The 22,600-nt window shown below is 35.8% G+C and overlaps 1 protein-coding gene across 10 annotated transcripts in view; it reads right to left on the bottom strand.

Moving 5' to 3' along the window:
* The window catches only part of Ccdc88a (coiled-coil domain containing 88A), a 127,858-nt gene that overhangs the window by 4,027 nt on the left and 101,231 nt on the right, over positions 1-22,600 (bottom strand). For 2 of the 10 annotated variants that reach the window (XM_042691155.1, XM_042691156.1), the window contains exons 23-32: positions 19,523-19,668; positions 17,405-17,497; positions 17,059-17,273; positions 13,364-13,447; positions 12,221-12,424; positions 11,583-11,654; positions 10,113-10,193; positions 5,983-6,251; positions 4,644-5,103; positions 431-530 (exon numbers count right to left, since the gene is read on the bottom strand). In XM_042691155.1, coding sequence (XP_042547089.1) covers positions 466-530; positions 4,644-5,103; positions 5,983-6,251; positions 10,113-10,193; positions 11,583-11,654; positions 12,221-12,424; positions 13,364-13,447; positions 17,059-17,273; positions 17,405-17,497; positions 19,523-19,668 — 1,689 coding nt within the window. In that variant the 3' untranslated portion in view covers positions 431-465. Of the gene's footprint in view, positions 1-430; positions 531-3,302; positions 4,554-4,583; positions 5,104-5,982; positions 6,252-10,112; positions 10,194-11,582; positions 11,655-12,220; positions 12,425-13,363; positions 13,448-17,058; positions 17,274-17,404; positions 17,498-19,522; positions 19,669-22,600 lie in introns of those variants that run through there. The other 8 variants (XM_042691157.1, XM_042691164.1, XM_042691158.1 and 5 more) reach the window with 8 other exon arrangements.

Genomic DNA, 22,600 nt, shown 5'->3' with positions numbered 1-22,600 from the left:
AGCACTCTACCACTTGAGCCACAGTGTCACTTCTGGCTTTTCCTGCTTATGTGGTGCTGAGGAATCAAACCCAGGGCCTCATGCATGCAAGGCAAGCAAGCACTCTACCACTGAGTTACCTTTCTTCTTAATCATCAAGAAAGTTATGGGGAAAATTGTATTCTTGCCACAAAACACAATGTTATTTGCTAGTAAAGGTAAGTTGAAATTGAGGGGAAAGTAGCTTTCAACGATTTGAGTCCTAAACTGACAGGCAAAAACCTTTGGCAACAAATTAATGTTGCTTTGCTAGTAAGTATGTCAGAAAAATCAATGAATCAAGCAAGCAATATTTACATCTGTTAATGCAATATGCACTTGTTCTCATACTTAATTTGGTTAGTTTTATAAATGAGACTAATCTCATTTACAGTTGAAGTAGTTAACTCACCACTTGGCCCACATGTCATGTAGTGGGTAACAGAATTAGGAGCTTTGTTGCTCCCTAGACCTGCTTTTTGAATTTCTGCTTTCTTGTACTTTGTCCACATCTGCAGGAGAAAAGTATTTCATGTTATTTAGTCAAAGGTTAAACAACATAATTCATGATGACAAGAAACTAATAAAGAGCTCTCACTAGGCAAGAAGGATGTTTTAAATGTGTGGGAAAATTATTAATCTGATTAGTCTCATTACCTAAAGACTGATTTTTATACTCTAAAACCACAAATAACCTTATGAAAGATGTAACTTTTAAAAACCTAGAACAATTATTTCTTCCTTCTTACTGTCAGAAGGCTTTTGCATATGTACACTTACTGTATTTATATATTAAATGGTCACCAAAGTTTTAAAATAAAAAACAATATTGTAATACAACAGAAGAAATAACCACATTGAAATATTTATATGATTTACTAGGAAAATTAGTCCTGCTGGGAGCCAGTGGCTCATGCCTGTAATCTTAGTTATTCAGGAGGCTGAGATCTGAGGATCACTGTTCAAAGCCAGCCACGGCAGGAGAGTCTGTGAGACTCTTGTCTCCGATAAATCACCAGAAAACTGGAAGTGGTGCTGTGGGTCAAATGGTAGAGCACTTGCCTTGTACTGAACGCTGAGGGACAGCGCCCAGGCCCATACTTCAACCCCCATGACTGGGAAAAAGAAAAGAAAAGTAATTCTAAGGCTATTTTGCAATATATCTACTTTACAGTATACCTACTTAACCCTGACTGCCTTGCTCAAAGTGGACATAACATGTGATTCATAGTACCTCACAAATTATATTGTATAAGTTCTAGAAAGATAAGCCAGGAATACAAAAGCTATTCAGTTTCATTACAATCAGGGTACTGAATCTTCAAAGTTTTCTAATTCTAATCCTTGGTGAATGGTGAAACTATGTAAATATTTATGGAGTGTCTTAGAGGAAATAAGAATAGCTGCTTCAAATAATTTGAGCTACATGAATTTTCATTTACAGAAATTATGCTAATTTGAAAAATTGAAGAGAAAGGTTTTTTGAAAATAATTAAACATGTGTTTACATATGCTGTGAAGAAACACAGGTAAGATACTAGTGTTGTTTGGAGAACTTATTATTTGACTGTTGGTAATGGTTTTTGGGAGAATTGTCAAATATGCTTCAAAACATTTACATACAAGGTATTTGTCATACCTGCATACTGTATATATTCTTTCTGAAAACATGAGCTATAACCATTCGGTAGGAAATAATTCAAGTCTGTAAAGTAACTATATAGCTTTAAATAAAAGAGTAAATGATTTTTAAGTAATTTTGAATGACTGAGGTTAATATTTCAAATTGAAAGTATAATGGCCAAATTTATGACATCTAACCTAAAAATTTGAAATAGTTGTAAAATAATATTTGAATCATCATGGAAAAGATATATTAGCTATTATTTTTGTGTCATGTATGTCTCTCATCTAATCTCAACTAATTCAATTATTATCATTAAATTTTATTCCTAGGTTATAAGAAAAAAGGAAACATTAGCACCAAAAATACTTCAAGTATTAGGACTCACTAGGTAAAAACTAACAGTAAAATAGTATGATGCATTAATGTAGAAAATGGTACTAAAATATGAAGTTTCTGACTGTGTTCATCTGATTACCTGTACCATAATTATTTTTAGTAAAAGCTATGAGGTGGGGGAGAACCATGGCTAACAACATTTCAGGGACTTAACTCTGAAATGATCTTGCATAAGTACAAGACGCTAGTTCAGTTTATAAAGAAGTAAATATAAATTTCACTATACAAAGTTTCTGTTCACTTTTTTTTGGGGGGGGGGTGACCACACTGGGGCTTGAACTAAGGGCCTTTTGCTCTTGCTTGGCTTTTTCGCTAAAGGCTAGCATTCTGCAACATGAGCCACACACACCTCCACTTTTGGCTTTTTTCTGGTTGATGGAGATTAGAGTCTCATACAGTTTACTCCACAGACTGGCTTCCAATTTTTCTGGCTAGGCTAGCTTTGAACTGTGATCCTTAGATCACAGCCATCTGTGTAGCTAAGACTATAGGCATGCGCAATCAGTGCCTAGTGATTTTTGTCATTTTGGTTCAGCCTAAATACTGATTGTTTAGCCTGAACCAAAATGGCAAAATCATTCCAGAGGTTAGACATCCTTCTAGAAGTAAATCAGGGTTACAACAGGTTTTTTTGCCCCCTCTCTAAAAATATTCTGAGATTTGAGTTTAGCTGACTTATTCTAAATAATCTGAACACAGACAATTTAAAAGCCTAAGGTATTTTTTTCTGCTCAAGACTACAACTATACTACTTGAGCCACAACTCTACTAAAAGCCTATGATATGTAAGTCAGAGTTTACAGTTGTGTGCATCTTGTATCTTCAGAATATGTTTGTTTTACTTGAGTATGTTTTTAATAGGGTAAATTTTAGATCCAAGAATTGATATATACTTGTTAAAATTGTTACATGTGGTTTTTTTTGTTTTTGTTTTTTTTTGCTGGTCGTGGGGCCTGAACTCTGAGCCTGGGTACTATCCCTCAGCTCTTCAGTTCAAGGCTAGTGCTCTACCATTTGAGCCACAGTGCCACTTCTGGCCTTTTCTGCGTTTGTGGTGTGATGAGGAATCAAACCCAGAGCCTCATGCATTCAGGGCAAGCACTCCTGAGCCACCTTCCCAGCCCACAAGTCATTGTTTTATAGTGCAAAGTATTTTAAAAATATAAATGCATTTAAAATGTTTTAAGAATATCTATACTTTAGTAAGTTAGTGATATTGCTATCACTTTGCATAGAAGTAAAAATACCATTTCCCAACATATTAAGTGTGATTTGGTTTATTTCTCTTTGACTCTTATATATAAAAAGAACTGGAGAAATTATTATATAACTGATTTCATGTTAAGTAAGTCAGTCATCTTGATGGAAAGATAATATTTGAACTATTATATTTATCAGATGTACAAAGTACAAAGAACAAAATGAATACAATGTTCCTAATTACTGTGTAATTACATTTAAATTTGATTGAGATTTCTAGGAATAACACTACATTTTCAAAAAACAATGTTTTAAATCTGACAAAGGGTTTATCAACATGGACATTAATTAAAATTAAATTGAATTGTAAAATATTTCTTTAAATATGTAACAGGACAGAAGGTATAAAGGATAAACGAAAGACTAATGTATTTTTTACATATTTTCTTACTAATATTGTAATGTGCAACAAGAAGTGCACATTCTGGAAACCAAAGAAAGAGCAAGAAAAGGGGCAAGCGTGGGAGGAATAGAGGAAAAAACATTCCTTTTTGGAAGCAACAAAGCAAATCACTTGGATATGACTTCTTGGTAAAAAACATGCAACTACTTTAACATGCTTCTGGACATCAAACTACTAAGAGGAACATGCATGATTGAGAATTCAAAATGCATGCAGAAATGTACAAGGTAACTAATAATTCATGCTGGCTTTGGTATGGTTACACATTCACATTTATATACATGCCATCATGTACAGCTGAATTCTATGCAACAATTTAAAAATAAAAATACAGACCTAACTAAATGATTGTGTTCAACAGCAAGTCTTCAAAGAAGTACAGTGCATATCAAGTAACATTATGCAGTTTGGGTCATACACAACCATATTCATACCAAACAGTTTGATTATCCTCAGAAACCAACAATGCAGCTTCTACGTCATCAGGACATAGGCATGCAGGAATGATAAGATTACTATCTACAGAGGATTGTGGGTTACTGTAACTAGGGCTCTGACTGTCAGGAAACTGTTCATTGTCTTTCTGTGCAGTTTTACTCAAAGAAGAAGCCTGGTTAGTTACTCTTGTCATGAGCTTGGGAGGTAACCCACTTATGTTACTAACTAATTCTGTGTTTAAGGAAAGAAATGGCTGAGATGAATCAATCACAGTAAAAGACTCTACACTATCTTTAGCTGATACTCCAAATGAATCATTAGGTATTTTGACAGTGTCAAAAGTTTGGTTTAGAAACAATGATCTTTTTGTTCTTGAATTTCTAGCTTGGTCATACAGAGACTCAGGCATATCTGTAGCTAAATTATTCTGAGTATAAAAACCTTTAAAAGGTGTAGGACCACGAAGAGTGTGAGAGGACCACTGATGTAAATGGTACTCACTAGACGCTGCAGTGATGTTGCTATCAGCAGTAGGCAGTGGAGAATCAATTGACAAAGGCAGTCTACTGTCCTTGGCCAAAAAATCATGTATGCTTGTCCTCCGTGTTGTTCCTTCGGCTGTGGAGATCACACTACTTGCACGAGGTAAAGTGGCATAAGGATTGCTATCTTTTGATTGTCTTGACAGAGAGGTTTCTTTTACTAGTTTTATCTTTCCTTGAGTGCCTGATGCAGACTTTCCTGTAGAACCAATGAAGTAGGCATCTTCAGTCTTTCGAGGACCAGGTCTCACAAACTCAGGCTTAGTTGTCCTTCTGTCATGGAAGTCCCCTGGGGTTTTTCCACTTACTGACCTGGACAGACCACAACTAACTGGCTTGTCTTTTCCCAAAAAGTCAGAAGAAACAGATAAACTTTTCATTACTTCATCTAAAAGATTCTCTTGACTTGAGGACTTTAGCTGTTTAAAAAACAATGAAACAGGTTAGTGAATACAACGCCTTGCTGTGCTGAGACAGTCTTATGAAGCTTTTAAGTGTTGGCCTCTCACTCACTATCCTCCTGTCTCTATCTCCCAGGAAGCTATAACTACAGGTATATACCACCATGCACGGTTTGAGTATAGCCATATAAACATTTTCGTGATATAGCTGTTTTGCTTAAATTTTAGTAATGTGGCTTGAACTCTGGGTCTGGGTGCTGTTCCTCAGCTCTTCAACTCAAGGTGAACACTCTATCTCTTGAGCTACAGCGCCACTTCGAGTTTTCTGGTGGTTTACTGGAGGTGAGAGTCTCACAGACTTTCCTGACTGGGCTGGCTTTGAACCACGATCCTCAGATGTCAGCCTCCAGAGGAGCAAGGATTACAGGTGTGAGCTGCCGATGCCCAGCTTCAATATCTGTTTTTTTTTCCTTCTTTTTCTTTTTGTCAGGACCCGATGCGAACTCAAGGTCTCATGCTTGCTAGGCTAACACACTCTACCACACTTCCAGTGTACCCTCCCCCTCTTTTTTTCTTGCCTGGGAAGGATTTGAACTATGATCCTCCAGCTCTCAGGATCCTGAACAGCTAGGATTACTGACATGTGTTATGTATGCCCATTTCAGTAACAAACATTCCTCCCCCCACCCCCACCCCCCCGCTTCCCCCCTTCCCCCCACCGTCACTGCAAGCATTCCACTCCTTGAGTGACTCCCTCCAGTCTGGCTTGGTTGCTGGGTATTGACTGGTTTCAAATCATGACCCTAAGATTCAGTTTCTTGTGTAGCTAGAAATACTGCAGTGACCTGCCAATGCTTAGCTTTAATCATATTAAAGGTCACCCCACATAAAACTAACCTGTATTGAGGTAAGCTTGTTGCTTTCTTCCAGAAACTGTTGTAGAGTAACAACTTCACTTCCAGGGGAACCAGTTTTAATTTTATGAAGTCCTCGACTTTCTAGTGTTTCTGGCATTTTGTGCTGGAGCACTGGACTTGATCTGGCTTGTCTTTTCAAGTACTGGATTGGACTGCTACCACTGCTGGACCAAGTCTCATGATCATGAGGCAGGCTAAATTCTCCACTGCTGTGGCTTTGTGGCCTGCTTTGGTTATTAACTGCACCTGCTTTTAGAATAAATGCTGTGTTGAGACTTTAGTAATAGAAATCAGATTGTAAACAATAAAATTATTAAGTGGGCTTTTTCCATGAATAGCCAAACTTAATATTCAAGCTTTAAGAAATGCTTAGTAAACCATGTTAGTCTTCAGTGAAATCAACAACTGCCTGCCAGAGCTTGCTTTATTTTATCGAACTGACAAGTATTTTAAGCATTGCAAGGATAAAGACTTGCTCTTACCACAAAAGTCAAATTTAACAGTCCACTACAAAGCAAGCACTTAAGTACATTTGAAGATTAAATAAACAAGTAAATTGAATGAATGATAAATTGTTTAAATTCAGGTCCAAATAACTGTAAAAAATAAATAATTCAAAATTTAGAATTAGGACTTGATTATATACATTTTCAATTATTCATAAGGTTAAAGCCCAAGATTTTAAATGCAAAAATAGCATATTCTAATTATTTGTTTACAAAACCATGTTTTTTTCTGTTCATTCTAAATGAGGAAACATAAATTTAAAAACCAAGTAAAGACATGACAATTAATTTAAAAATTCCTATAAATATTAAGATCCAACTAATTAATTAAAGCCAGAAGCAATATAGGCCTGGAAGTAGATATGTATATATAGCCCAAGATGGCCTAGAATTTATTTCATTAGTTTTATTTTTTAGTTTGCCAGTCCTGGGGCTTGAATGCAGGGCCTGGGCACTGTCTCTGAGCTTCTTTTGCTCAAGGCCAGCACTCTACCACTTGAGCCACAGTGCCACTTCTGGCCTTTTTTGTTTATGGTTTTCTAATCACAAAGCATAAAGGGGTCATGGAAAAATTTGTTTCAACTTATTGACTGAAGAACTGAACTCAGGACTTCATGCATGCTAAGTAAGCACTCTATCACTAAGCTATATTCTCAGCCCTTGCCTAGAATTTATGATGTGTCTTCCTTAGCTTCCCAAGCTATTTTGTTTTCTTTTTTGTGTGTGCCAGGCTTGAACTCAAGTGCCCCATGTTCTTATTTGTCTTTCTTTGGCACTTAAGGCTGATGCTGTAAAACCTGACCAATACTACTAGTTTTGGCCTTTTGCTGGTTATTTGGAGTTGAGTTTCACAAATTTGCCTGCCCAGGTTGGTTTAAAACTGTGATCCTCAAGCCTGGTACTGGTAACTTGCACCAGTGGCTCATACCTGTAATCCTAGCTACTCAGGAGACTCAGATCTGAGGATCATGGTTAGAAACCAGCTCAGGTAGGAAAGTCCCCAAGACTCTTATCTCCACTAAACTACCAAGAAAGCTGGAAGTGGAGCTGTAGGCTTAAGAGACAGAGTGTTAGCCTTTGAGCAAAAGCTCAGGACAGGGCTCAGGCTCCGAGTTCAAGCCATAGGAGCTGCACCAAAAAAAAAAAAAAGCCAAAATATCTCAGTTTTTTTTTTTTTTGTTCCAATCCTGGGGCTGGGTACTGTCAGGTCTGGGGACTATCCTTGGAAAAATTTTTTTTTGTCAGTGTGGGGCTTGAACTCTGGGCTTGGGCACCATCCCTGAGCTCCTCAGCTAAAAGCGAGTATTCTACCAAGTGAGCCACAGTGCCATTTCCCATTTTCTAGTGTTTAATTGCAGATAGAGTGTCACAGACTTTACTGCCTAGGCTGGCTTTCAACAGAGATCCTCAGATCTCAGCCTCCAGAGTAGCTAGGATTACAGGTGTGAGCCACCATCACATTGCCTGGCTGTCCTTGAGATTTTTGCTCAAGAATAATGCTCTACCATTTGAGCCACAGCTTCACTTCTAGCCTTTTGGTGGTTAAATTGGAGGTAATTTATGAGTATCATAGATTTCCTGCCCAAGCTGGCTTTGAACCTCAATCCTCAAATCTCAGCTTCCTGAATAATAGCTACAATTACAGGCAATGAGCCACTGGCACCTGGATTAGATCTCAGCCCCTTGAGTAGTTAGAATTATAGGAGTGAGCCACCAGTGCCTGACCAATTAATTCAGTTTACTATTTTTTTAATATTTTTTTTGTTGTTTTGTTTTTTTTGTCACAGGAGCTGATCCAGGAGCTTGAACTCAATGCCGGAGTGCTGTCCCTAAGCTTCTTTTACTCAACGGATAGCACTCTACCACTTAAGCCACAGCTCCACTTCTGGCTTTTTGGCAGTTTGTTGGAGATAAGTCTCATGGACTTTCCTACCCAGGCTGGCCTCAGATCTTAGCCTCCTGAGTACCTAAGATTACAGGCGTGAGCCCCTAGCACCTGACATTACTTAATGTCTGAATTATCTGATTGTTCTTGCTGTCTACTGTTTGTATGTTATCTAGATAACCTTGAAAGACTCAGTTGTGGTTGAACTATACAGAATAGAAATCAGCAAGCTATGGAATAAACTCACTAAATCTGTGCTGTTCAGTAATACTACTACTGGTTTTGATAAATAGCAAACTGACAATAAGTAGTTTTCTAAACACAAAACGTAAAGGGGAAAAATTTGTTTCAAATTATTTAATGGTTTCCAGAAATAAGATTTTAAAACTGGGTGAAATTCTTCATGCTTTCAGACTATATTTTTCTTCTATCATGCTTTAGGACTGTATTTTTCTTCTAGACATAAAATGAACTAAAAAATTATCTCCTCCATATATCATATTATCACAAATAGTCATAACATTAATGATAAAATTATAACTGAAACAATTTTTTTATCCAAAAGTAATAAAACAAATGTATTACTCAACAATTCTGGACTACCCAAAATAACAATAATGGGTTAAATGCCTCCAAGAATTTGAAAAAGATAGTAAAGTTTGAAGGATTTAAAAAGGGTCAACCAGTTTCTAGCTATTCATATAAATATCTTACACAATACATTATTTTAAGATTAAGAAAACATATTTCCATTTGTTATATAGGGTATATTTGTAACCATAAAATTCTTGTGAAACACACATACACAAAACTGCTTCTCAAATTTTACATAAATAAGCTACACTATTTTCTTTCTTTCTTTCTTTCTTTCTTTTTTGGGGGGGTCCGGTCGTGGGGCCTGAACTCTGGGCCTGGGCGCTATCCCTCAGCTCCTTCAGCTCAAGGCTAGCGCTCTACCACTTGAGCCTCGGCGCCACTTCCGGCTTTTTTCTTTTTGCTTATGTGCTGAGGAATCAAACCCAGGGCCTCATGCATGCAAGGCAAGCGCTCTACCACTGAGCCACCTTCCCAACCCAGTATTTTGTAATACATGAGTAATGCAGGTTTAATGTACATAAAGCATAAAAAATTAGACACTTAGATGTCAAAAAAATCAAAAGCTACAGATAATTATCAAGTATAAAGATTACAATAAGACTTTTATCTGTGAAGATAAAAGCTAAAACCACCAAAATAACTGCTCCTGTTTTTACATTCGTATACATTGAAATACATCTGTATTACAATGTAAACAGTGTAAATGTTCCAAAGAACTATGTTTCAAACATAAGTGATTTGGATTTAAACTTTACCTCCAAAAATCTTCATACCATCTCTAATATTTTCCCACTTGGTGGTAGGGACTGAACTCAGAGCCTTGTATGTGCTAAGCACGTGCTCTACTTTTTTTTTTTTTTGCCAGTTATGGGACTTGAACTTAGGGCCTGGGCACTATCCTTGAGCTCCTTTTGCTTAAGGCTAGCACTTTACCACTTAAGCTATAGCACCACTTCTGGCTTTTTCTGCATATGTGGTACAGAGGAATCAAAGCTAGGGCCTCATGCATGCGAGGCAAGCACTCTTGGACTAAGCCACATTCCCAGCCCTACTCTTTGCCCCTCTCCCACCTGTGTATGTACTGGAAATGGGTGGAGTATATTAAATTTACCTACAGCATACCTTTGACTTCATGGAGTGAAGCATTGTTATTGCTATTGCTAGTGGATGTTCTGCCACTATCAAGGCTGGCTGGTCTTGAAGCTAAGTGAAAAAAATCAGGAGACAGTGTGATAAAAAATTTCCAGTTGATAATACTGAATTCTGATGTTTTAAGAAAGTAATCATGCATACTTTCCCAGGTTGAGCATGTCCACAAATGGATCTTACAGAGTTAAAAAGCAAAGACATTTCCAGATAGTTCAGTACGACACGAGAATAGGACACTTCTAAAACAATAGCTGACATTCAAAAGAAAGACATATTTATACTTGAAAATTATTTCTAGATAAATTTTACAACTGTTTTAGTTGAACAGAATGATGCTGCACCAAAATGCTAGTGATTAGATCACTTAGAACATACCAAACAAGGAACCCTGCACATTACAGATGAGTCATGAAGAGGAATATGAGCATCTACAGAGTTAATGCCCTGTGTTCCTATCCATAAAAGAGAAATAATTATATAGTTATCACTGCCTATGCTACTTCTTAAAATCCTGCTCATGTATCAATTTCCTTTACCATATTATCCATGTTAATAATAATTTAGTCTGGTAAGATATGATTTTCCAGATGGAAACTTAAAAATCTAAGATATTCCCCAGGTGCTAGTGGCTCATGCCTATAATCCTAGCTACTCGGGAGGGTGAGATCTGAAGACCACTGTTCAAAGGCAGTCTGGGCAAGAAAAGCTGTGAAACTCTTTTTTTTTTTTGGGGGGGGGGGGGGTTGGTCACTGGGCTTGAACTCTGGGCTTGGGCACTGTCCCTGTGCATTTCAGCTCAAGGCGAGTGCTCTACCGATTAAGCCACAATGCCACTTCTGGTTTTCGTGGTTTATTGGAGATAAGTGTTTCACGGATGTTCCTGCCCGGGCTAGCTTTGAACCGTGATCCTCAGACCTTAGCCTCCTGAGTAGCTAGAATTAAAGGGGTGAGCCACTGGCACACGGCTAGCTATGAAACTCTTATCTCCAATAAACCACCAGAACTGGCGCTGTGGCTCAAGTGGTAGAGCACTAGCCTTGAGCTGAAGAGCTGAGGGACAGAGCTCAGACCCAGAGCTCAAGCCCCATGACTGACCAAAAAACCCCAAAAAACTAAGATACTCAACACTGCAATAATTTTTTCTTAATAGTTTACCAAAATAGTTAAAACCAATGGTAAAATGCAACTCACAATAACTTTATATAAAAACAGTTAACTGTTTTTGAGGTTTCTGAAGGTACTTATTCTTAGTTAAAATACTGTACATTTAGATGAAACAGCAATTTTTAAGGCAATTATTAAGCTGACGAAATGAGAGAACTATGAGATGTAAGACAGAGAAAATATGTTTTCTGGCAATGGCTCATTTACCTATTCATAAAAGAGTCTCAGCATTCCCATTTAGTATTTAATTCATACTATCTAATTAAATTCATATCTTACCATGAACTCTTGATCCCGTACTAGAATCATCACTAATACCTTGTGGACTTATATCTTCAAAGGATGTAGTATCTACATAAAATAGCAAAATGGATATAAACATATTTTTGTAACAAAATAATTTCATTATAAAAATTTATATAGAATATGGATATTGTTTTTAGTCACATATAATACATCTTGACCTAGCATATTTTATAAACTCAGCAAGAAGTAGGAGTAAGAAGTTAACTATAAGGAGAGGCGACTTAGGAAAAATGCCAGAAGCAATGAGATAATCTCTCTTGTCATCCTGCAAAGCAAAGCAAAGAACCTCTGTTTTTGTTCTATATGATTTTCTGAAGTAGTATGCATCTCTCTTTTTTAAAACATATACTACTCTCTCCTTTTTTTTCATTTTAAATGGCTTACTTCTTTTCTTGTTTATAAACTTATTATGAAAAGAGACCTAGGAAAAGTTCTACTTATTTTTGTAATAATTTATATATTTGAAATGATTTGAACATTTCCCCTAAATCAAATCTATATCATGGTTGATAGTTATTCTTGGTTGTTTGGAAGAAAAATACATGGGAAGTCAAATTAAAATTCTTGTTGTCAACAGTTACACCACAGTGCAAACAGCAGACGGCCTATACCTTTATTATTAACCAACTGCTTGGATCTGAAGCCTGCAGAAGAGTTGACAGTTGAAAAGTTGATGGCTGTAGTAGAGAAGGCCATAGCTCCCAATTCTTTTCTCCTTTTACCAGTTGAAATATCATCAGGAACCTCCAAATTCTCAGTACTACCTGTCCACTGTCCTCCTGCTAGGACCATGGACTGCACCAGGTCATTCATGGCTGGGATGCAAATGAAAGCAAATGAATCAGCATGGTTAATGTCTTATTTCTATTTTGTATTCTAAATGATCTGGTTTTTGTCTATGAATTAATGAACATGGACCTAATAATAATCATAGTGTCATTTGAATTATGAAATGCATTCAGCTGAATGAAGTGAGGAGGCCAAACCCTGATAAAGTTCAGTAAATATTTATATTTCACCTCTGCCCCTTTTAAAGGACAGAAAGGATTTTACTATGATCAATTGCCATGCATTTTGCACAATGATGTGTAATATAGCTAGAAGCCTTCATAATGTGGTTTTGTGGTGATAAAAATGAAGATGAAATGCAATTCTTATACAGCATCATTATTGCAAATGAAAGAGTCCTTGGTCAGAGCAGGTTACTGAAGAAATTACTCATTTTATAAATCAAATAAGTATACCATTGAATAAAAACCTGAAAGAGATATCCAAAGTGACAGACATTGATTATATAATTAATCCACTTAAAAAAAAAAAGAAAACCCAGACTAAGAAATGACAAACATTTTGAAGGGTTGTAGGCCATTTGTTTATTTATTTAATTAGGTTCATTCAGGAAGTAAGTGCCTAATGCTAATGGTTTTATTATATTTTCCTTAAGTACATTTCTTGGGGGAAAATTCTCTATGGCAAGTTTGTGTTTTTTCCTGCCAACTTTTAGAAAGCACTGGAAATTTACAAGTATATTACATGTATTACTAAATATATGCATATATGTATCAGTAGATATACATATAATGCAAATGCAGTGCAATTAAAAAAATATTCTTCTAGCTCTTCGTATTAAAGGAAGACTGCACTTTGCTTTGCAAAATAAGCAATCAGCACAGTCCAGAGAATGGTTAGTGAAAAATTAATAATGGAAGCCAGTGTAGTTATTTGAAAGAAGCTGAACTGTCATAAAGTCTTACACATGGAACGACGGTAGCAGGCCTTCATTTTGTCTTTATCCTTCGGTCTGTTCCTCAAAAAGGGCAGTCTTTTCAGTGCAACCACTTTAATGTCAGAGCATGAGGAAAAACAGAAACAGGAAAATGAAAGAAAAAAGGGAGAAGAACAGATGGGAGTTAAATGTTGAAATTAAGGACAGAAATGAATGTTGAGTTTCAGCTATGTATGCTATATTAAGCTATTATTCTCATGCTGCTGAGTGATAATGAAACATGAAATATGTACTTTGATACTTTATAAATACTTGGAAAAGCACTGAAGACAATGATGAGGAACATACTACTTGGAAAGCATGGACTGGCTATAGTCCTATAAAGACAAGAAGTAATTAGAATTATTTATGGAGTGACTAAATTCCCTAGTAGTAGTTGTAAAGGTAAACTTAAAAAATTAGGTGACTAATAGTTCATATTCTTTTTTTTTTTTTTTTGGGGGTCCAGTCATGAGGCCTGAACTCTGGGCCTGGGCGCTCTAGGTTAGAGCTCTACCACTTGAGCCACAGCCCACTTCCAGCTTTTTTCTTATGTGGTGCTGAGGAATCAAACCCAGGGCCTCAGGCATGCAAGGCAAGCACTCTACCACTGAGCCACCTTCCCAGCCCTAATAGTTCATATTCTAAATAATGAAAATATATACATTTTTTTCAAGTCTCTATTTAGTTTTTTTAAATTAAAAGCTTTATTTTGGGGGGGGGGGGGGAGGACAGGAAAATGCACATCCTAACAAAGTATTTTAGTAATACATCAACAAAAATTAGGGTGCCAGATACTAAAAACAATCTAAAGAAAATAATCAAAAGAATTTTTAGAAGTAATCTAAAAACCTAAAGAAACTTTAGAAAATAATCTAAAGAAACTTTAAAAATCACCTTAAAAACTTTAGTGATTCTCCTAAGCTTTAGTGTTATTATCAATACCTGGAAATACATATTTTCTTTCTTAATATATTTTTATTTTTTGTTGATTGGGGGGGGGTTGAACTCAGGTTGCTCAAGGCTAGCTCTCTCTACCACTTTAAGCCACAGCTCCACTTTTGGTGAAACACAGTTTCTTTCAAATAATTTTTGAAAAGATAAAATAGCAATTATATTGAGTTCACTTTATTAAAAAATGGTTGCAAGAAAGAAGAAGAAAAAAACAGTCTTTTGACAGTAGTAAAAGTATTAGCACTAAGCTCTGAAAAATGTTAAAGATAAGGAAGCACCCCAAAGCATGCAAAATGAAAGAAAAAAAATATAACCCTCTGGTTATATTTCACATAAAATGTGAGCTTATGTTAAAAAAAATTAAATGAAGCACTGGAAGCAAAAAAACAACAACCCAACAACCAATTTTACGAATCAAAGTTTTATCAGCAAAGTAGAGGAGTCATTGGGACAAAAAACTCATTAACCATTTAAGATTTAGTTATACCCTTTAATTTTTTTTAGTACTGAGAACTGAACTCAGGGCCTTGCATATTTGGCAAATGCTGTACCACTGAGGTGCCTCCTTAGCCCTATTATACCTTTTGGAAATGTAATTTAGGAATTAAGAAAACAACTTACAAAAAGATACACAGGCTTAATAACTAACCTCTTTTTTATAATCTTGTAAATAATAAAAAGTTTTGATAAACTGACAAGAATCATTCGTTAAAGATAGTACAATCGACATACAGGCTTTTTAACTTGTTTAACTGCTTTAAGGAAAATTTGTGATTCATTTAAGGTTTTTAATCTGACCTACTTTTTTTTTCAAACTTGGTAAGACACACTGTTTTCAATGGTTAAAAAGAAATGAACTGAAAGCAATGTAAAAATGGACAATTAGCTAAAACAAAGCTGAATGATTGAAGCATGCACATGTCATGTTTAGATACTTTTTTTCCTTTGTCTGTTTTTAACTGTTTGCAAAGACTGCTTCAACTAACAGATGCTCTTCTAAAATGAACCAGGATAAAGAAGAGTTTTAAATGTGTGAGGAAGGAATATGATCCTTATGGTAATTAGTTGGGAGATAAATAATGTTTTTTTCTCAAAGCATTTACTAAAATTAAGGGACTATTAGTATTGGATTCTGTGTCTAAAATGACTGCCTTCTGATTCTTATTCTGAACAATTTCAGCAGAGTATGAAAGAATAACATACTGACACTCCCAACAGACAAAAGTACCTCAAGACTGCTGTGCTTTCTTATGTAACCAACTTAAAAACATACATCACTACTTCTTAATTGGATGTTAGATTTGCATCTAGAGGGAACAGATAAAATTGATTTATAAGCCACTTTAAAGGAATGCTTGAGGATCTTCCCACAATATTAATTGTTAATTTAGTGGAAAAGGCTGTATAGCAAAAGACCCAGTGGAAACAATATACATGTATGTGTATAGATTTGTCCTTTATTGCCACTTATGTACTATAATGTGTAATAGCTTACATACTAATCTTTTCAGAGATAGTTTATTCACCTGAGGCCAAAACAGGGGTACAATTTTTTTGAGAGCCTTGAGAGTCATCATGGACTATCTTTGGAGGAGACAGCAACTTCATTTGCTTGTTATTTATTTTAACAGAATGATGAATGTGTTGTGTTGTATTTTTTAACTTGTGACACAGGTAATAATTCGAAGATTCAAAAATAGTTCCCCCTCCCCCCATTTTTTTTTTTTTTTTGGGTTGGTCATGTGGGCTTGAACTCTGGGCCTGGGTGCTGTCCCTCCGCTCTTCAGCTCAAGGCTAGTTCTCTACCACTTGAAGCACAGCACCACTTCCAATTTTCTGGTGGTTAATTGGAGATAAGAGTCTCATGGACTTTCCTGCCCCAGCTGGTTATGAACCGCGATCCTCAGATTTCAGCCTCCTGAGTAGCTAGGATTACAGGCATGAACCACTGGCACTGGGTCTTTCTTTTTTTAAAAACATAATCCCTAAGAATAGTGACAGACAACCTCTTGAACATCTTCACAGGATTTAGTATTGAATTTTTTTTCTACTGAAACATACTTTTTTAGGCCTTTACTCTTGCTACTTGGTTAAACATACTAAAAATGAAGTATCAGCCATGTTAGGATGTAATACTTCTAGATCCTAAAAATTAAAATACAAGTTTATATACGAAGTTATATATCACCATCTTTATTTCATTTAAATCAAAACATTACCAGACACCCCTCAATAATTTTCTTAACCTTTAACTCATTTCTAAATAGTAACACCTCTTCCAATTCATACCTATTTTCCTTTGCTTCATCCAATGTAATAACTTTAGTCCAGTTTGCTAAGCTCTGAGGAAGAATCCTGGTATAAAATGCTTTATTTTCATTAAATTACAGCTATTAATGAAAATAAAATTATATATATTTATCTGTATAAATATATATATATTATCTGCAAGGGATAAAGACATTCTAGCTCTTAATTCAATGTTCTTTTTAAAATATTTTACTTCACTGGCCAACTGAGAGCATCTCTGTGTATGTCTCAGAAAACCATACAGTTATGCACTATTATGCAATTAATTTTATACTAATATAAAATTAAAAGGTGATGCCATTCCATTCATTAGACCATTTCCTGAAAGGACTGAAGTTGTAGTTTTCTATTTTAATAGAAAGCTTTCAAAAGATTCTAGGTCAAAAAAATATGTTTAAAGAGTTTAAGTTAAGCACTCACTGCTGCTTTTCTTGGTCCCCAGAGTTTGTCCATCTTCTAAAGAATTTGACCCTACTGAAGAACTATCTTGACTATCTTGATGGGGCAGTTGAAGAAATCCTTCGCTGGAATCTGAGCGTGTAGGTGTTAATGTTAGAGATTTCTGACGTTCCCGGTTAATATCTTTCTTGGACTTTATCAATTTTCTCATTTTTAGAGTAATCCAGTTGCCTCTCCTAATAGAATAATGTAAAAAATTCTCAGTCTAAAATTCAACACATAAATCCAACACCAAATTAGAAATTTTCAAAGTACTAGAAATACATTTTTTTCTAAATAAAAATTCATAAAATTTGGTTAGTGATACCTTCTAGGAGGAGATGGGTCATAAAACTTGTACTGATCCATAATTTTCTCTTCCAATTTCTCCTTCTGTCGTCTTAATTCATTTAACTTATCACTATAAAATAAAAATTACTTTAAAAAATATGTATATTTTATATAGACATGAATAAGACTAAATTATTTTGTATTTAATGTTCTTCTTTCCGAAACATAAATACAGATCCCACTAGTGACAACTGAATTTGTAAGACAGTAACCATGAATTTTCTGTATTTCTCCTTTGCTTTAAACTTACCATTTACTTAAAAATAAAAGTATATAGAATTTAAAGTTTCAATTCTTCAACAGACTTGTTCAAAGAAAAAATTTCATACTATTATCTCATCATATAAAGAAATTCTACAGGTTTGGTACAGCTTTTTTAACAGTATGAACATTAACTATTTCCCTACTCTTCTGGATCTTTATAATCCCAAAATTTTTTCACAGAAGGATGATTTATTTTAACTTACATGAGCAACAAGTGAAAATGCTAAGATATTTAATTTGCTTATAATTAAAATAAACACAGGAGGCTGAGATCTGAAGATCACACTTCAAAGCCTGCCTGGGGGAAAGTCCTAAGGCTCTTATCTCCAATTAACCATTAAAAAGCTGGAAGTGGAGTTGTGGCTCAAGGTAGAAAACCAGCCTTGAGGGGAAGAAAGCTAAAGGGCAGCACCCTTGCTCCAATATTGGCAAACCCACACGGGCACACACATGTGTGCTACACACACATACACACATAAAACCCTCAAAATAAGCATAATAAAGAATTGTGCACGGGGCTGGGAAGGTGGCTCAGTGGTAGAGTGCTTGCCTTGCATGCATGAGGCCCTGGGTTCGATTCCTCAGCTCCACATAAGCAAAAAGAAAAAAGCCGGAAGTGGCACTCTGGCTCAAGTGGTAGAGCGCTAGCCTTGAGCTGAAGAGCTAAGGGACAGCGCCCAGGCCCAGAGTTCAGGCCCCATGACTGGACCCCCCCCCCCCCAAAAAAAAAAAAGAATTGTGCAATCAACATCTTTATGCAAATAAATATTTTTTCCCTCCTGGCTTTAAATACTTAGATTAAATTTACTTGTATAGAATTATTTCCTGACCATTGCAATGGATAAGTATGCTAGTTTCATTATGTCCTACTAGTAGAATTTATCATATACAGAAACATCGAAGACCACAAACCAAAGCAGAGGGATCACTTTTTGGGGTCGAGGGAACCCACAAAAAAACATTAGTAATGAAAACCTTATTGTCAGAGACTGGTGGCTCACACCTATAATCCTACTTGTGAGGCTGAGAACTGAGGATAGAGATTTAAAGCCATCTATCTCAGTCAGATACATTTGAGAGACTCTTATCTCCAATTATCCAGCAAAAAGTGGAAGTGTGGCTCCAGTGGTAAAATACCATCCTTGAGCAAAAAAAGCTAGTAAGCAAGAATGCAAGGGCCTTACTTAAAACATCAATGTCAGCGCAAGTGCAAATAGACACATACACACAACAGTTGCAATGTAAGAAACATAAGGTTGCTAACCAAGTAGTTTACTTTGAACACAGAAGGGGAAGCAGTAAAGGAGTCTTGGGTTTAGATTTTGCTCAGTAGAAAGTCAGATACATATTTCACAAAGTGATATTGTGAAATCTTTGCCTAAGGTACCTTAATCTAATGATGGAAACATCTGAAAGGCTAGAGGTAAAGACAATACTCAAGAAGCTTGAACCACAATCCTCCAGAGCTCTTCTTCTTGAATCATTAGGATTTCAGATGTGAGCTACTTCGTACAATTAGGTCTTTTTATGCTCAGGCTGGTCAAACAATCTTCTTGCTACAGCCTACTAAGTGCTGTGGCAACAGGGGTGCAATGCCTCACTTGAATTCATTTCTTGGTTTAAGTACTATACTAATTCCTCTAAGGCAAGACCTATGTGTTTTCATATTAGTATTTCTGGTTATTTGAGGAGGGCCTGCAATATAAGCATTCAAAAATACATACTGAAGAAGTTAAAGATCAAGAAAAATGAGCATAATTTTTTCTGCTACTGGAAGAAGCAATGAACATCATGGGTAATATTTAAAAGTACAGAATTATTTGGTACCCACATGTACTGTCTTTGCTCTACATGAAAAAGATCCTTGCTCTCCATATTTTGTTCCAACAGTGTTCTATTCTGAAGCATTAGTGTCTGGATTTGATCTAGTAGATGTCGATTTTCTTCTTCCAAATTTCCTTTAAGTTGGCTGAGCAACTGTTTAAAACAAATTTTTTTAGAAACATTGACATTTAGCATAAGTCACCTGAAACATTCAAAATACAGTATTTCATGAAGACTTGCCTTAACTGTTTGAATAAACAGATGACTGTACTTTGATCAGAACATAAATTATAGTAGTAAAAACAGCTACAGACTGATTTCCAAGCTATACATATGTATTTCTTAATTCCCACAAACACTGGATAGGTCTACTATGAAATAAATTACCTAGGTCTAAAAGTCTGCTACTTTTGAAATAACTTAGTCTGTAGCCCCAAGGCTAGACTCTTATCCCTGGTCTTTTATTTAAGTAGCTAAGAAATGTTGGAGAAGTTAATTAATTCTCAAATCTATAAAACTATCCTCAGATAGTTCTTATCCCACCAAATTGTTGGAACAATTATTTATGTAAAGTATCTGGCTATATGTTCCACTTCATAAATGTTATTCTTCTCCTAACCACTATTTTCAAGTAAGCTTAAAAGTTTGTGTTTTATGGCTTGATAAAATGGAGTAAGATTTATTCTCAGCTAGTTTGGACTTTTTGTGTGCCTTAATAGAAACTGGAAACACACTGCAACTACAGCAGAAGTTCTAGTAGAAGTCAAGCTCTCAAAGAAGTGTTTCTCAAAACTGAGCATCCCTTTTAGGGCAGATTTCTGAATTCCAACATTTGAATTTAACAGGGCTAGAATGAACCACAGAGATCTGTATCTAAAATAAAGACAATATATATTCCTTGCACCTCACCAGAAAGAAAAACTCCAATATTGTAAAAAATTTTTAAAGGTACAGAAAATCAGGAACAATATTTTCTAGGACTATAAACAATTACTTAAATCCAACAACTACTATTGCATCATGTTTGGTTTATGTATTTACGGTTAAATTAAAATATAACAACACACAGCAGAGTCACTGAAAACTATTCTCTTCCTTAATTGTACCTCTTTCTTGTAATTTTGTGTACCTGTGTGTGTGTGTGTGTGTGCGTGCGCGCATGTGTATGCATGTGTAAGGCTTGAACACTGTCTCTGAGCTTTAAAAGAATTTTTTTTTTTTTTGCTCAAGGCTAGTAATCTACCACTTGAGCCACAGCTTCACTTTCAGCTTTTTAGTGGTTAACAGGAAGTTAGAGTCTCATTGACTCTCTTGCCTGGGCTGGTTTGGAACCATGATCCTCAGATATTAGCTTCCTGAGTCACTAGGATCCCCGGGTGTCTGGAACCTTCCTGTAATGGACTTCCCACTCTTCTCAGTAATTAGGGAAATCTACTTCCCTCTTTTGAATTTAGAATGCCTTTGGCCCACAGAAAGTGGAAGTGAAGCACGAAAGTTCTAAACCTTTCCTGGAGGCCTTAAGTACTTCCACTCAGCTTTAAGAACCTTGCTAGATAATGAGAAACCACGTATAACAGAATGGAGGTGACCAGCCAATCCTTTAATATACCTGCAACCTAACTATAGATGCAGAAGCAAACCTTTGGGCTTGGAACCCACATACTTAAGCAAAAAGAGATATTTACTTCTCCATTACAAACTGAGGTTCTATGGTTATTATTGTATCAGATAACTGGTAAGACATATATTCAGAAAAGAGAAGAAATTTGTGTATATACAGGGTAAGTGAATTATCACAAATTTAACACCATGTTAAAGCAGCATACAGATCAAGAAATAGATTGTTAATTGTATTTTACAATCATTTCTGTGCTACCTTCCAATCATCATCAATATTAAAATCACACCCTGACTTCTCACCATAGAAAGTTTCTACCATTTCCAAATCATGACATTATATACCACACCACAGTAAAGGGTTAATGTCTGATCTGAATTAGGACAATCGACCAGAAAAGAGGACTCTTCTCTGGTAGTAACATGTGAGGCATTACCAAAATTCAGTGTTGCTGTCTCATTTCTTCAATCTTCTTGTTAAATTTTCTGAGTAGTTTGCTTTTATACGACTATTTGCCTCAACTAGCATTTCAACTTTAAGCTAGATGAGGAATGAATAACCCCTAAGCACAGGACTTTGTTCCATTCTGCTTCAAATCAAATCTATCTCAATTTGGGGGCTGGTGGGTCACACTTGTAATACTAGCTATACAGGAGGTTGAGATCAGGATTGAGGCTCAAAGCCTGTCCAGAAGGAAAGTCTGTAAGACTCTTGCCTTCAATTAACCACCAAAAAGCTGGAAGTGGAGCTGTGGAGTTGTGGCTCAAATGGCAGAATGGTATCCTTGAGCTAAAAAGCTCAGGGACAGCACCCAGGCCCTAAGTTTAAGCCCCAGGACTGACACAAAAGAAGAAAAAAAAATCCCCCAAGTCTGTCTCCCCAGTAGCAAAACTGCTGGATTTTACAGCTTATTTTGTGTACTGTTAGAACTGTTGGCAAACAACATATACCTTTCCCCTCATAACCACCTATATATAATAGAAAAAGAAAATTTTCAAATAGGTACAGAAAAATCAGAATATTATGAATATATATAAACAACCATCTAGATTCAACAACTGTTAATAATATACCGTGTTTATTTATATAATGCTCAATGCACTTGCTTAAAATATGACTTTACTTCAAGTCAGTCTGCACCAGGGAAGGCGAAGGGAAAGAGAAACTATAAAATACAAATACTACATATAATCAAAGTTACTTCTCAAGGTTGAGTAGTTTTCTTTCAGAAGTGCCTCTTATATGTCAATAAAGTCCTAAAATGGTTCTTTTTGACAATTTTATCCAACTTTATATTTTTTGTTTTTGTTTTTTTTCAAATCAAACCAATAAAGCCACAGCCCAACTTTTACTAACAGAAATTTGCAACATTCAAAAGCTCCACTCCTTTTACATATTCACTAGCTTTTGACTTTGGAAGGCAATTCTCTTAACAAACACATGCCATAAGACTTCAGAATTAGTATG

Source organism: Dipodomys spectabilis, unplaced genomic scaffold, assembly GCF_019054845.1.
Source record: "Dipodomys spectabilis isolate Male_0828 unplaced genomic scaffold, ASM1905484v1 ptg000141l, whole genome shotgun sequence".
NCBI lineage: Eukaryota > Metazoa > Chordata > Mammalia > Rodentia > Heteromyidae > Dipodomys > Dipodomys spectabilis.
Note: the sequence above shows the minus strand (reverse complement) of the source record. Positions and strands in the feature narration are given on the sequence as shown.